The sequence below is a fragment of the Carettochelys insculpta genome, chromosome 23, assembly GCF_033958435.1.
Source record: "Carettochelys insculpta isolate YL-2023 chromosome 23, ASM3395843v1, whole genome shotgun sequence".
Lineage (NCBI taxonomy): Eukaryota > Metazoa > Chordata > Testudines > Carettochelyidae > Carettochelys > Carettochelys insculpta.
This window is the reverse complement of record NC_134159.1, coordinates 13,558,711-13,573,486: the sequence shown is the minus strand read 5'-3', so window position 1 is coordinate 13,573,486 and position 14,776 is coordinate 13,558,711. Positions and strand designations below refer to the sequence as shown.

Sequence of the window (14,776 nt, the reverse complement as noted above, 5' to 3'; positions counted from 1 at the left end):
CATCTGCGTGCGCAGCGAAAGCACCATGACGCAGCACCCTCTGCCGTACCATCCACACCAAAGTAAACATGGACCAGAACTTGCCTTTTGTCTGTCTTTGGTATTGGTTGAAAAGCTGCTAAGATGCATAGACACCTGAACAAGGAGCTGAGTCGTTTCTGGGGAGGGGGAGAGGTTGGTTAGCTCAGTTCAGGGCTCCCTGCCTTGGGTGGGGGCAGCAGTTCTCCACCGCTGCATCCCTTGAAGGCCAACATGAGCGTTCCCCTCTCTGCCTGCTGCTGTCCCTGTGGTTCGGGCAGGTAGGCTGGGGGGAGCCTGGCCAGCTTCCTCTGGCCCCACCATCCCCCTTGAATTGCTTTCAATAAATCTTTGGATTTTTTTTTTTCCCCTTCTTTGAGCTTCTCTTATTGTTTTGTTTCGAACAAAAGCGACGGCACGCACACAACAACATTCCCTCGTTCCTCAGCCCGGGTGAGAGGGTTCCCCCGGTCTCTCGCGCTCAGTACGCCAAGGTCGGCCCGCTGCGTCAGTGCTGGGGGCAGCCGGGCAGCTGTGCCGTTACGAGGGCGGTTTTGCGGTGTCATTGATTCCTGCCAGTAGCGAGGGGTTTCCGTTTTCCTGCTTCGGGGAGATGCGGCTGGCGGGGAGCAGGCTGCTGCTGTACGGGGAGGAGATGCTGCTGGCGGAGGAGGGGCGCAGCTCGCCGGGCGCCAGGTCTCGCTCTGCAGGCCGTAAGCCAGGGGGCTGCAGGGGGAAAGCCATGGGGAAGCTAGCCATGTAGAGAACCCGGCCAACTCGCTTGGCAACCTGAAAGGAGCAGAAGGAAGAGCTTAGTGGGCAGCAGGGGGAGGAGGCAGCTGAGTCAGGGTCGTGTCCCCCCCACTGCTGGAAGCACCGTATGCTGAGCTTGTGTTTCCACTCAACCTTCCAGCTGCCCTGGTTTAAAATGCAGTTGCGGGGGGGGGAGGGGGTGTGCATCATTCGAACGTGCAGCCTCGGTTCCAGGTGCATGCGGCACAGACCTAGCATGTGGCGGGGCAGCAGCTGGGAGCCTGGCTGCAGCACTGCTCCTTGCCCAGAGGGCCCAGTGTGAAGAGGCCATCCGCACTGTAAGCTGGAGTCCCTGGGAGCAGATGGGCTGCTGGCGCTGCCTGGGAACAGGAGCTGTCCAAGCATTGCTATTTTACAGGAGAAAATGGGGTGGGGGGTGTTGCACCTGTGGGGTGTCTTTGGGGGGAGGGTTAAATTTCAGGTGCAATACAGCAGCAGGTGTGAGATCATGATCCGCATGCTTTGGCCACCACCAGTGCCTTGCCTGGTTCAGGGGCCACTAGCCCCCTCCTCGAACCCTCCTTTGCACATGCCCATGTGTTTCTGGGGCTGGAAGGGGGCAGCGTGCATTGACCCACACCAAAGCCCCACTGAGCACAGGTCACCCAGCGAATGGTGGTGATGCCAACCAGCCCCTGCCTGGACAGTCTTAGCACAGTGAGATGGCCCTGCTCTAGTTTCCATCAGTTGTGTGGGAGCTCAGCACCTCGTGCTTAGCCGCACACCACACGCTGTCGACACATGGGGGTAGAGCCTGCACCTCGCCCCCCCCGCCCGCCATGAGGCCACAGCGTCTGCAGGAGCATTAATGGGGTGCAATGTGTAAAGTCCAGCTGGGGTGATTTTGTGGTGTGTGCACCTCTTCCCAGCACATGTGTACGATCCCTCTCCCACCGCCACCTGCAGCACCTGCATCCCTTGGTGCAGCCATGCTTCCTTTAGCATGCACGCCCCGGCAGCCTGGCTGCCTGCACAGCAAGCTCTCAGTGTGGGACGCAGCGAGTGGCACGGCGGCAGGGGGGAAGCGCAGCGTCCTAGTGCAGGTGTTTTAAGTGACACACTCTGCCCTGTGCCTTTTATGCTCCATTTCCTCCTCGCGACCCCCATCCCCCAGCCAGCTGGGGAGTGCTGGCGCTGGCCAGGCTGTGAGCTAGACTGAGGCTTTATGAACTAAGGGGTGGGGCAGCCAGCCGGTGCAGACACATCCCCTGCCCTCTAGCTAAAGCCAGGTCGGCGCTGGGCCACGCCTGTTTCCTGGGAACTTGCACCAGCTGCTTGCTCCATGTCTCTGCGCTGCCTAGGGGAGCAGCCTGCGCCTGCGGAGGGGAGCGGAGAGGAGAGAGGTGCCCGAGGCAAGCATGCCCTCACCACCCACCGTGGGGCTGTGTGGGGAGCCGACCCCCGAGCCCATTTGCTATGGAAATGAACACTGTTTGCGCATCACCCATTGCCTGCTGCTCGCATAACCTGGGACCAAGTGGGGCGTTGCCCCCAGTGCAAAGGAGCAGCCTGGGTGGGGGCGGGGGGCATGATGGGGCTTGGGAAGGTGCTGAGCACTGGCTGCCTACCTTTGTGTGTGGGGAGATGGCGTGAAGGGGTGACTGGTGGCAAATGCACAGGAGGCTGCACCCCAATGGCACAGAAACAGCTGCAGCAGGTTGCGCTGCCCGACCATGGCCAAGTTCCCAGCCCTCTTGCAGCACCTACCTGGCTCTGCTGCATCCTCTGCAGGCCATAGGCCTGTGCTTACCCCAAACAACCAGCCCGCCCGCTTTGGGGGGGGCCTTGTGCACCTTAACACGCCTGCATAAATCAAGCCAGGGCTTTTAAACCCCAGCGCTTAGCCCCCCCCGGCCCCCGCACCCAGCAAAAAGCCAAGCACATCTGGGAGCTAATGGGAGCGTGCTGTTTGAAGGTACGTAAGAGTTTTTATTTCCTCACGAAGTGCTCCACAGGGAACAATTGCCCACAGAACCTTTTTATTAGCCCCCTCATAAACAGTAAGGGCTGCAGGGACAGTAATAAAGTTACCCTCATTGTTTTACCATAATGTATAGCGTGCGTAAACGAAACTGGACAAACGCGTTCATGGGGGGGTGTGTGTGTGTGTGTGTGTGCGCACCAGTATGTACGTACATTAACATGCCTAAGGATGTAAACATTGTGTATACACTTACACATAAATGTTTATCATGGCTATGTAATACAGTAATAAATGGATGTAGGGTCGTCTGGTATTTAATTTATAATTAATATACCTGGAATTTATAGTAAATACAGATTGAACCGCTCTTATCTCACACTCTCTGGTTTGGAACCAAAAAAGCAGCCATGTAGCATTTTAAAGACTAACAAAATTTGTTAGCCCTTAACGTACTACTTCACTGCTTTTTTGTTTTGATAGTGTATAGACTAGCATGGCTCCCTCTCTGTTACTATTCTCTGGTTTAGAAAACTAATCCAGCATGAATTTGGTTAGCTGGATGACCACTTGGTGTGGCCAAGTTTCCCATGGGCTCATGAAGTTTAGTTCCAGCCACCAGTCCTGGGGCTCAGTGTTCTGGATGTATTTAGCTGTAATTTACCCTGAAGTGCCTTCTAAGAACCCAATAAGCAGTGGAAGTGTTGGGAATGTGCTAGACAAGATTGTGGGCCAGCAAATTCTCTCATCCACCACTAGTCAGGTCCCAAGGGTGCTCAATGAGAGAGGGTCATCCCATACCCATTCGTGTGACATTTTATGGTGGCTTGTGTCAGTGCAAATTCTGTTTTGCTTTTAGAGCCCCCCCCACCCCCGTCTCAAAAGGAACCCCCCCCCCCCCCCCAAGGTATTGAGCCCAAGCAGCTGTGTTGATGAGATTGAGTGGGTAGGCTAATTCAGCCACACTGACCCAAACTGATGGTCCACGAAACCAATGGCTAATTATCATGGATCTGCCCGCGGAGTCTGCCAGTGGCATTCAGAGAGGGGTGGGTTAAGGCTTGTCAGGCAAACACTGATGGAGGAAGGACAGCAAGCCTGAATCATGACTACTGCCAGCGGGGACCCAGCAGGCTTTGCCTGGCTTTCTTTAATACCATTCAAATGGACACGATTCAGGCCTTCCTCCTCTACACAATCTCCCTGCCTCCAAGGGCACAGGCACCGGCCCTGCAGCTGGGCGGTAGCACAAGGGCTTACGGGAACAGTGTTCCATGTAAACTGGGGTAGCTGCCCGGGACAGATTCAAATGCCTCCCAGCTGATTAGCACAGCGCCCACATCCGGCAGCCTGTGTTTCTATTGGTGGTGCACATCTGCACATGCCTTGGTGCATGTAACAAAAATTATCCCCCCCTTCCCCCCCCCGGATAGTAAAAGATGGGCGGGAATGCTGCCTGCGAGCATGACGCGAGTGTGTGCTGTTCATAGCGAGAGTGCTGGCCTTCAGCGCTCTCATATGCTGGTGAATTACAGGTGTATGCCCAGAGCAGTGGGGTAGTGGGTAGCAGATAAGGGGTCGGGGAGGGTACCCTCGCTCTGCCTCAGTCACCGACATACACAGCTGTTAACCCAGTGCCTGGTGCTGCAGAGCAACCACTAGCCCTGGGGTGGCCAACCAGTTAGAGGCTAAGCACCCAAACAGCTGGGGCGAGGGCGCAAAGAGCCATGCATTATAGCTATAGAAAATCTAGCTAGAGCCCTAAAGTAAATATATTGCTATGTATAAAAGCTATACTATAATACATGGCTGCATACTCCACCATCATCCCCGCCCCCGCCCCACCACCCCGGCCAAAAAAAAAAACCCCAATGCCAGCGACTCACTGGGGCTGCTGCCACGTGCGTCTCCCACCAAGCGCTGGGGTGGAGCTGCAGGTCACTGCTCAAAGAGCCGCCTGCGATGCGAGGACCGTGGGTTGGCTGCCCCCTGCACTATCCTGAACCCCCCACCCCGCCCCCGGCATTTTGGTCTCCACCCCATGGTGTGAGCAAGCTTGGGGCGGGGGGGGGGGGGGGGCACTCTGGTTTGCTTGTGCTCAGCCCCACGCAGCCACCACCACTGCTGAAGTGTGTGTGCTGGGGGGGCGCGGCGCTTACCTGTGATCTGATCTTCAGCGCCGGCCCCAGTTTGAGCCCCATGTTGGTCAGTAAGTGCTCTTCGGTCAGGAGTGGCAGCGTCTCACCATCGATAGCCTGGTCTCTGAATACCTGCAGACAAGCCCAGCACACCACCATGCTTACACATGCCAGTAGCAGCCAGAGCCAACACCCTGCACTAGCAGCTTGGGCGCGATGACCCCGCCCCCCCCACCGATGTGCCCAATGTATTTGTAGCGCCTCAACTGGTCCAGGATCTGTGCACCAGGTGCTGTACAAACCCAGCCCAAAGGGCCAGGCCCTGCCCCAAAGAGCCTGCAGGGCTTGACTGGTAGTCCCCAAACGAGGCGCCTTTCACCAGCCAGCAATCGGTGTCTGTGTGCTGCAAAGCCTGAGTTGCAAGTGCAGCATTTTTCACCTTTATGGTCTAGCCCCACAGTTGCACCTGGAAAGGAAAGTTGCACCTGCAAGGAAAGTCCTGTGGGCCTGGCATGCCCGGGCTGGCACTCCCTATGGCAGTACACACTGCCTTAATGTACCCAGCGACCTCCCCAGTTGAAAGCCAGCCCAGGACAGCAGTCACACACCGTTTGGCCCATCTGTTGCTACCCTGGTATGAAGCAGAGTCGAATGGGTTTGCGCTGGGGGTGGGGGTTGTGCTGGGGGTGGGTTTGCGCTGGGGGGTTGTGTGTGTGCCTGTTGGGGGGGGGGGGGGGGGGTGGCGCGGGGGGGGTTGGCCACCTGCAGCACATTAAGGACATCCCAGAAGTGAAAGCCTGCATGGCTCGGGGGGGGGGGGGGGGGGGGGGGGGAAGGGACACGGACACTGTGTGTGTGGATGTGTGTGTCACCCTTCAAGAGCATTGTGGGGGCAGGGAGGCGCTTCAAAAAAAAAACACATGGTAAATGAAGCAGGTGGGCCCGGCAGTGTGCATCAGCTGAGGCAGGTCAGTCCAAGCTTTTTTGGGGGTGGGGGGGGGGTGTGTGGCATGGGGAGGAAGGTGAAACCTGGGGCTGGGTGTGGTATGGGGATGAAGGCGTTACTCCTGGGGCAGGGTGGGGTTGGAGGGGGTAAATCTGAGGCTGGGAGGGTGGTTTTGGGGGGGGGGGGCAAAGGGATTAAACTTGGGGGGGGGGTGTTTGGGGATGAAGGGGTTATACCTGGGGTTTGGGAGGGTCATTTGAAGGGGTTAGCAGTGGATTTTTTTGGGGGGGGGGGGGAGCCGGGGGGGGGGGGGCGGTGGCCAGGGCTGGAGGCCATTTGGAGTGAAGGGGTTAAATGTGGTTTGTTTGGTTTTTTTTTTTTTTGGGGGGAGGCATGCGGTTTGGGAATGAAGGGTTAAATCTGGGGTGGGGTTGTGGGATGGAGGGGCAGATTTGGAGGCTGAGGTGGGCAAGGCCTGGTGACAGGTGTGGGGGCGGGTAGCAACTTTGGCAGAGAGAGAGAGAGAGTGTGTGTGTGTGTGTGTGCGCGCGCGCGTGTGCTATTGTTAAAGGTGGGGCCGGGGGGGGGGGGGGGGGCGGGCAAATAGTATGAGCACAGCATCCTGTATGGTGAGGCAGCAATGATGCCAAATACGCTGGCCCTTTGGCCAGCTTGCGCCCGTGCGGCGCACCCCTCCCCGCCCCACCGGGCCTGAATACCAGACGTGGCTGCAGGCTCACTGGACTGCAAACAGGGCTTAGGCCCCCAATGACTGCACCATTGGCTAGGTGTAATTGAGACCATCACGTGCGTAAAAAAGCCTCAGGCAGCTGACAGCTTAAAAAAACTGGGTCTTAAGAGTGGGTGAAGCCCAGCGATGTACGGCAGGCGCTGGCAGTTCAAACTAAACCTGCTCTCAGCCACGGCTATACCTGTTTCCATTGTTTCACCCCGACTCAACAGCCATGCTTGTCTTCAGTGTGTCACACCAGGAATTTTATTGGCTTGAGGTACACGCCCCCCCCCCCCCCAATACCCTTATTGTACCCACACACAAATCCTTAAACACCCTTTGAGCTGGACACCCTGCCCAATGAAAGGAAAACGAACGGTCAAAAAACACACTGTTTTGCATTAACCCCACTAATACATTGGTTCCATGGTAAGACTGCTGCCTAAGCAGCCTTGTGGTTGGAGAGTCAGGTCACCTCGGTTCTACACCCGGCTGCTGCAGCTGAAACTCCACCATTCCCCAGGAGTGCTCCTGCGGCTTTGGGTAGAATAAATTTTGTTACATGCACTGATGCATGGGCAGATGTGCACCACCATACTGCCCCCCGCCTGTAATTGGCTGTGGGCGCTCTGCTCATCAGCTGGGTGCCCCTTGACGCTCTCGTGAGTGGCCGCCCAAGTGCTCAGCTTACAGGGAACACTGCTCCCCAGTGTTTATGTCTGAAATGGTGTAATTGTACCAGGCTCCTGATGAGCTTGACTGCAATAACACCGGTTCAGCACCTCCAGCCCCACTCAGTAATTTTTCTTGTTTGCTACCCAGACTTTCCCCCTCAGTGGTAGAACCTGGCTTTGATGGGGCACACATCACTTTTCTCCTCCTCACCCACCCACAGCTTCGCTCCACGTGGGCTGGCCTCTCGCCTGGGCAAACTGTCTTGGGTCCATTGCACTAGCTGAATCTGCTCCAGCTCTTTGCCAAGCTGCTTTGCATAGCATTGTTATTCCAGCCCAGTGAAGGAAGCGGGGCGTGCAGGCTGCGCTAATGGTTTCTTTTTCAGCTGTGTGTTGCATGGCAGTACCACTCCCTTGGCGAGCGGCTGAGGAACGGCTGCAAATTCATTTATTGCTGGACTCCACCAGCAAAGCGGCACTTGATGACTGCAGCATGTGTTCCTGCTCTTTGACCTAGCGAAACTTAATAGACCAATTCCTTTCCTTCCTACCAAGCCAGCATGGCCAGGAGCCAAACGCTGCCTTGCTCCATTCGCCACGGACCTAACCTGAGCCTACTGAACAGCTGGTCTGCACCAGGGGAACAGAGCTGGAGGAGGCCAGAGATTGGGAGGGGGAAGGATGACTTTGTTTCCAATGACGGTGCTTTTTTGTGGCTCTGAACTGTGTTCCCGAGTGCACAGTCAAGCCACCGAGCGCTCGCTGGTGTCCTGGCGGGTGCAGACTGCAGGCCGGTGCCAGACCTCCCCGTGGCTGTGGCTTGGGGAGGAGCGCAGGCAGACAGCCCCGCAGCACCCCTGCATGCAGTACAAACCAATTAAGCACCACTCTTGATGAATGACAAAAGCATCAGTGCTTTAACCTCCAGCGTGCCAGCACCCCTGGCAGTCCAACACTGCAAGGGGCTGCTGGGGTTGTTTACAAAGGGTCCCATTTTGCAACAGTGCTCGGGTTTGCTGAGCACCAAGAGTGCTGCTGAGCCAGGGTGATGGATTCTCTGGCCCTACGCATGCAAGGTGGAGGAGGAAATGGCACACTGCTGGCATTGCGGATTCCCCCGCTTTCCTACCTGCAGTGGTGGGGGTCACACTCTGCTGTGTTTCAGGGGTGTATATCCAGCAGACCTTCCACAGCCACCAGATCTGGGCTTGTTTCACAGCCCATTCACCCCTGGAAACCTACCCTCTCCCTGTCTCACTAATACATGCAGAATGCCTCCCAGGGCCCAGCCTCCCCTTCAGCAGTCCCAGTAAGTGGAGCTCTTTAGCGGCTGCTCAGGAGAGAGTCAGGTGCTGCCCAGCTGATTAGCAGAACACGCACAGCCGGCGCCAGCTGCCCAGCTGATTAGCAGAACATGCACAGCCGGCGCCATGTGTTTCTATGGGTGGTGCACATCCGCACATACTTCAGGGCACATAAAATTTATTCCACCCTCGGATGTACAAAATTAGTGGGCCCACTACTCCACACCCTCACCTTGCCCCTCTCGCTTGCACATGCACCCCTTGCCTTGTTTCTGTACCGGGGTGGGCAGTACGCCGTTTGTGGACTGCATGCGGTTCACCAGGATTAGTCCCTGACTGGCTGCCAGATACTTTTTTCACCTGGGTGGAAACTGTGGGCACCAGGAAGCAATATCCCCAGTCCTGCTTCCCGCAGCTGCCAGTGGCCAACAGGCACTGCAAACGGCCTTACCCATGGACATGTGGGTTAAATAAAGCGCCAGCAGCCCACGGGGAGCTAGCCCATGTCTGGCCTGCAGGTGGCTTATTGCCCACCTCTGTTCTACACCCACGGCCAGTGTTCCCTGGATGCGGTGCTCGTGGGTGGCTGCTTAGGTGAGATTCAGGTGCTGCCCAGTTGATTAACAGAGCACCCACAGCGGGCAGCATGTGTTTCTATGGGTGGTGCACAGCTGCACATGCCTCAGTGCATTGTAACAAATTTTATTCCTCTCATGGATGGAAAACATTAGCGGGAACAGTCCTCCAGGCCCTGCTTTCCCAACCACCCAGACATAAAAACCTCTCACGCCCTCTCAGCCCCCCCCGCCAACCAGCCATTCAAGTCTTCCCTCTTCCCAAGCTCCCCTTGCTCTCTCAGGCACCCCCCCTTCCTTGCATGTTCGCCAGCGCCCCATCGCTGTCACACACAGGCCTCTCCTACGCTCTCCCGCTCACTCTGCGGGTGCAGGCTGCCACCTCTGAGGCAGCACCGGCCTTACAGGTGGTTTTAATGAAGCTTGTCAGGGTGAGATTAACACCACAGTGAGGGGGCAAGGAAGGACAGGCTCTGCCTTGAAAGCACAGCACCCAGCCGCCCCTGCCACCATCATGAATGGCAAAGGCAGGCTCCCAGCCTCCCTTGCCCCCCCCGCCCCGGGGAGCCTCATTAAAGAGATCTTTTATCTGTGGAACCAGCTGAGAAGAAAAGGCCTGAAACCCACGCCTGGCACCCAAGTGGCTCTCCCACCCCCTGCTCCCAGGAAGGAGGCTAATGGCTTTCTCACACTGCCTGGAGCCCAATCCATGGCAGGAGAAGTCCTTTGTGGGGCTGCTGGAAAGCTCTGAGCAGCAGATCAGCTGGGGGGTTGGCCTGCTGGCTGAGGGGGAGGCAGTGGTGTCTGAGGCTCCTGGGGGGGTGGCGGGAAGGAGCTTCTGAAAGTTACTCTTCAGCCAGCTCAGAAGCAAGTGCAAACCTCCACCCCCAGCCTCCAAGCCGGCTTCCTAGACTTTCCCTCCCTCCTTTTGTGTGTGTCACAGGAGCAGCTGTCTTTGTTTAGCTCCATTTCCCTCTTGTCCTCTTGCTCATTTCCCCTTTGGAGCTGCATCTTACTGCTCCCATCTCCCTGGCTTTTTGTGTTTGTCACCCCAGGAGCCAGACTCTCCAGACCGAGAGGCTCTTAGACCAGGTCCATACTAGGCCGAGAATTTGTTTTAAGAGATGCACTTCCAGCTACGACAATTTCATCCCCGCAGTCGATGTACTGTCGATCGATTTTTCTCACTGTCCTCACAGCAGGAGGTTGACAGGAGCCAACTTCCCTTACTCCTCACAACACCAGGAGTACTACAGTTGATGGGCAAATGCTGATGGTTTGGTTTAGCGCATCCCCACAAGGGGACGAAATGGACCTGTGCAAGATCAACCCTCAACGAGCTGCTCTTCCGGTGAGTGTAGACATACCCTTAGTTCTCACCCTCCACTTCCATGTCACTCTCTCTCCTGAGCACACTGTGCCCACTTCAAAGGGCCGTCCCAGCCAGCTCTCAATGGGGGCTTAGAAAGGATTTCCATGGCCAGGAGAGCCAAAGTATGGAGCTGGTTTTTGTGGCTCTCCAAGCACCCTCACGCTGCAGCACGGAGGGACATATTGCTCCTGCTGCAAAGGGCTTGGAAAGAACCCTGAATGTTATGTGGCAATTCATTTAGCATGGAGGTCTCCATCAGCTTCCTCCCAGAGCTCTCCCCAGAGTGCTCCTGCTACCTGTGTCCGGAGAGCCCTCGCTAGAACGGAGAGCGCTCGGTGCTGCCACGCTCTCGGGTGTTCAGCTATACCCGAGCGGACGCTGACCTGCACTCGCCGCAGGCGAAAGAAAGCCTGAGCATGCGAACCCAGCTGCACCACAGGCAAGGTACCACTGGCTTGTCACCCGGGCCCTGGCCCAGTGCTCCAGGCTGGCAGAGCTATTGCTGGGCACAAGAGATAACCTCATGCCTTGTGTCAGGCCAAGCCAGTGATGCATTTCGCTGAAGATGCTGCAGCCTTCCAGCTCCTGGTGCTCTCTGAGCAAAGGCCCTTCTCCACGGCCCTCCAAGGCGGAACACAGGACCTCATTATAACACGCTGAACGCTCGGCTCCCCTGGACTGCCCTGCACAAAGCCAGCATTGTATTGGGGTTGGTTGTGAGCCACGGTGGCCCCCCACACCCCTACCTTCCAAGGTGGGGAGTGGCTAACAGTGTAACTCACCCCAGGAGCAGCAGCAGACACCCCCCCATGCACACTGCTAGCCCCCCCCCCACACCTTTGCATGCCCTGGGGGCGTCTGCTGGCAGCCAGCGCTCAAGCCCCAATCCAGTAGGAAAACAGGAAAGCCAGACGGCTGACAGGCCCTGCAGGGCTCTCTTAAATATTCCGCCACATTAGCTCTGATTGATTGCAGAGGGGAGCTGGTGCTCCCTCCCCCATTCCCTTCCGCTTCCCCCCCCACCCCCGGCACGTTTCCCAAGCGGCCCTGGATTTACCTGCGTGTACTCTGCGCAGCCAGACAAACTGCCCACAAAGCTACAGACCTCCTCCACTGTCCATTTGCTGATGTCTTCCAGGGCAGGGCTCTCCTCCCCGTCCAAGAACAGACCTCCCACGGCGCCTGAGTTGGAGGGGTGCGGGGGGAGGAGGAGAAGGAAACATAAATCATTAAAATCCCACACGGACAGCAACAGGCCTACGATCTGAATATTTCTCTCTAGCCGCACATCCATTTTTAATGGCCTGTCAATTAAACCGCCAGGCAGGGTCAATGCTGCCTCCTGGAGGTCCCTCGGTTGGAGAAGGCGGGAGGAAGACAAGCGGGGGGGGGGGGTGGGGGGGGAAATTCCCTCTAATGTGTTTCATGTGGTTAATGTTCTTCAGCTGCAGCAGAGCCGGGGTGGGGGGGGAGACACCCCCGCTTTCCCAAGGCGCGTTTCTCCACACGCACCGCAAACCGGAAGAACTCCGGCTGCGCTGCGGACTGCGCTCCCCTGCCCTTTTCCCCGCTAAACGACACCAGGGCCTCGCACCCGCCACGGCCGCCTGCTGCTTTGCTGGAGCCAGGCTCTGGGACAGAATTTTCACTCCTTAGCGGTGAATCTCCCACAGCCCAAAATGTCGGGCTGCTTGATGGGCCATGGTGGTCGAAATGCGTAACCCGTGGCTGGGGCAGGATCTGGCCCGGTGGGAAGGAGACCCTGAATCTCTGAGGAGTGTGTGGCCCCCTTCACGCAAACAAGTCAATCCTCCAAAGGGCAGGGGCGGTTCACGTCCCGGCCCGGCCCTGTCAGCTGCAAGGCAACAGAGCGAGCACTCCAATCCCAGAGGGATAGAGAGGAGGCGTCCTTGCTCTGACAGCGTGGGATGAACATGGAAGCAGAGAACTGGACTACAGCCTAGAGAGGCGCAGGACAGAGGTCTGGAGAATGAGAAACAATGGAGAGAATCCAGTCAGGTAACTCCAGCGTCTCCTGAAGCAGGAGCAAGGGGACTGCCCACGTACTCATCCACGTCTGGAAAATGCCTTGTTTGCCTGGGGAACCCACCGCCTAGGAGGCCCAGAGCTCAGGAGGCTGCTGAAAGGCACAGGAGTTTTACAGGCCTCAGAACACATTGGATAGGGTAAAACTCTCCAGTCAGCTTTTACACTTCCAGGCACGAGCCAACCAGTAAGTGGCCGAAACATCACTGCTGCCTTCCCCCCGCCTCAACATGGGTCACTAGGTCTGTTGTGAGGTTTCAGAGCATCCTCTGGACCATCTGGTGCTAAGCATCGTCCTCAGCCAAATTTATCATAGGAGCTGTGGGGTGGAGAAGATCTCAGGGAGCCATCAAGTCCGGCCCCCTGTTCAAAGCAGGACTGACCCCACCTAACTCATCCCAGCCAGGGCATTCTCAAGCCAGGCCTTTAAAACCTCTAAGGATCTGTCCACTTGAAAAAGGGCTAGAATTGTCTCCCTCCCTCCTACCCCTTTGAAGAGGTGTGGCCTCGGGGGGATCGGAAATTTCTTCCGCCTCCCCACGTGAGTGGGATTGAGTATTCCCTGTCATAGCCTGCACCCACATGGAGGACTGCTGCACCTGGGGGGGCACAAATATAGAGCAGAACTCCACTGTGCTAGGGGCGGCAGAAATGCAGTGCAAAAGGTCAGTCCCTGCTCGAGGAAGTTCACAGCGCCTCAGCTCCTCCTTTCTAACCCGAGTGAAGATCAGACCCTACACCTCAGCTCCTGCCCACAGCCCTGGTCCCCCCCTGGCAACATAAGACAATTGGAGACACATCTCCGAAGGGACCTTGGGAGGTCATCTAGTCAAGGCCCCTGCCCTTGTGGCAGGACCAAGCACCATCCCTGGCATCTATTTGCCCCAATCCCTAAATGGCCACCTCAAGGATTGAGCTCACAGCCCTGGGTTTAGCAGGCCAATGCTCAAGCCACTGAGCTACCCCTCCCCACAATCAATCTCTTTTCACATCCAGGACAGGAACGGCATCCACACCCCTCCAGACTGGACCACTCTGCCTGCTGCCATACACAGAGGGTCCAGGGCACCACCACTTGCTGTCCTGTGGCCTTCAGAAGCTCCACGTTCCCCTGCAGTGATGTGGAAGAGCCAAACACAGGAACCCGACTCTCTGCCCCATGCTTTGGATTGAGCCCCCTCGATCTACGTCACCCCCCTTCTCCTCTCTGTAAACCAGAGCCTGGGCTCCAATCGACTTTCATCCCCTCTTACGAAGGCTGCCACAAGGGAACCATGAGCGTTCCCACACTGCAGAAGGAATGGAACAGGGCAGAATCCCAAAGGGTCTGGGATGTCTCTTGAGGAGCAGCATCTTCCCTTCCCTTCCCTTCCCTTCCCTTCCAGCTAGCGCCAGATGGACAAACAGATGGGTCCCTTAGTTCACATCATCGTTTTCATTTGTGGCGCGGTCACCGCTCTGAAACCCAAACTTCCAGCCGTTTACCTCGAAGCTAGTGAGACACTGGGACGGCTGTTTTATTTTCCGCCTCCTTTTTTGGAAAAGCGGCTGCAGCTCGGTACGTACAGGAAGTGAAACTGAACTCAGTTATTCCGGGCACAGCCGACACGGGCGAGACGCCTCCATCTGCAGCCAAAGCGAGTGTCTCCAAGGGGAGCTTGCTGTAGCAGCCAACTGCTTGAAAATGAGGCACTTCCTTATTCTGAAGGCAAGCCAAGGACTGCAGCAGCCCAGCACTTGGGAATGACGCCTTCTCCAGCCAGTCATTCAGCCAGCTCGCCTGCCCAGGCCTCAGGCACTCAGAGAGGCTGGCAGCACAGACCTGGCAGAGGCTGTCTGCAGATCCCAAAAGGATCACACTTGTGAGTGGAAGGGCTGATGTTCTCCTCGCCACACACATGCCTGGGGGCAGAGCTGGGGAAAGGAGCTGAGCCCACCCGCCTCTGTTTGCAGCTTTGCTAACGTCACTAACGGAGCGGAGCCAAAGGTCAGCTCTGCCAGGCAGCACTCTCACCAGCCCTCCACGCCTACCGCTACACCACATTCTGCTCCAGCCTCCAGCAGGGAGAGCAGCCCGGCCCGGGGGCAAGATCTAATATTTTCCACCTATCCCCACAGAGAGAACGCTCATCTCGCCAAAGCTCTGCTCACCAAGGGCTCGCCTTCCCTCCCCATCTAAACCAGGAAAATACAGCTAGTTCTTGACATGCGTCGCGCCGATATCAGTTGTTTGACA

General features: G+C 57.0%; 1 protein-coding gene across 4 annotated transcripts in view; it reads right to left on the bottom strand.

Moving 5' to 3' along the window:
• Window positions 1–502: 502 nt before the first annotated feature.
• Window positions 503–14,776, bottom strand: part of SAMD11 (sterile alpha motif domain containing 11) — a 213,736-nt gene continuing 199,462 nt past the window's right edge. For 3 of the 4 annotated variants that reach the window (XM_074975989.1, XM_074975992.1, XM_074975991.1), the window contains exons 12-14: window positions 11,552–11,676; window positions 4,912–5,022; window positions 503–807 (exon numbers count right to left, since the gene is read on the bottom strand). In XM_074975989.1, coding sequence (XP_074832090.1) covers window positions 559–807; window positions 4,912–5,022; window positions 11,552–11,676 — 485 coding nt within the window. In that variant the 3' untranslated portion in view covers window positions 503–558. Of the gene's footprint in view, window positions 808–4,911; window positions 5,023–11,551; window positions 11,677–14,776 lie in introns of those variants that run through there. The other variant, XM_074975990.1, reaches the window with a different exon arrangement.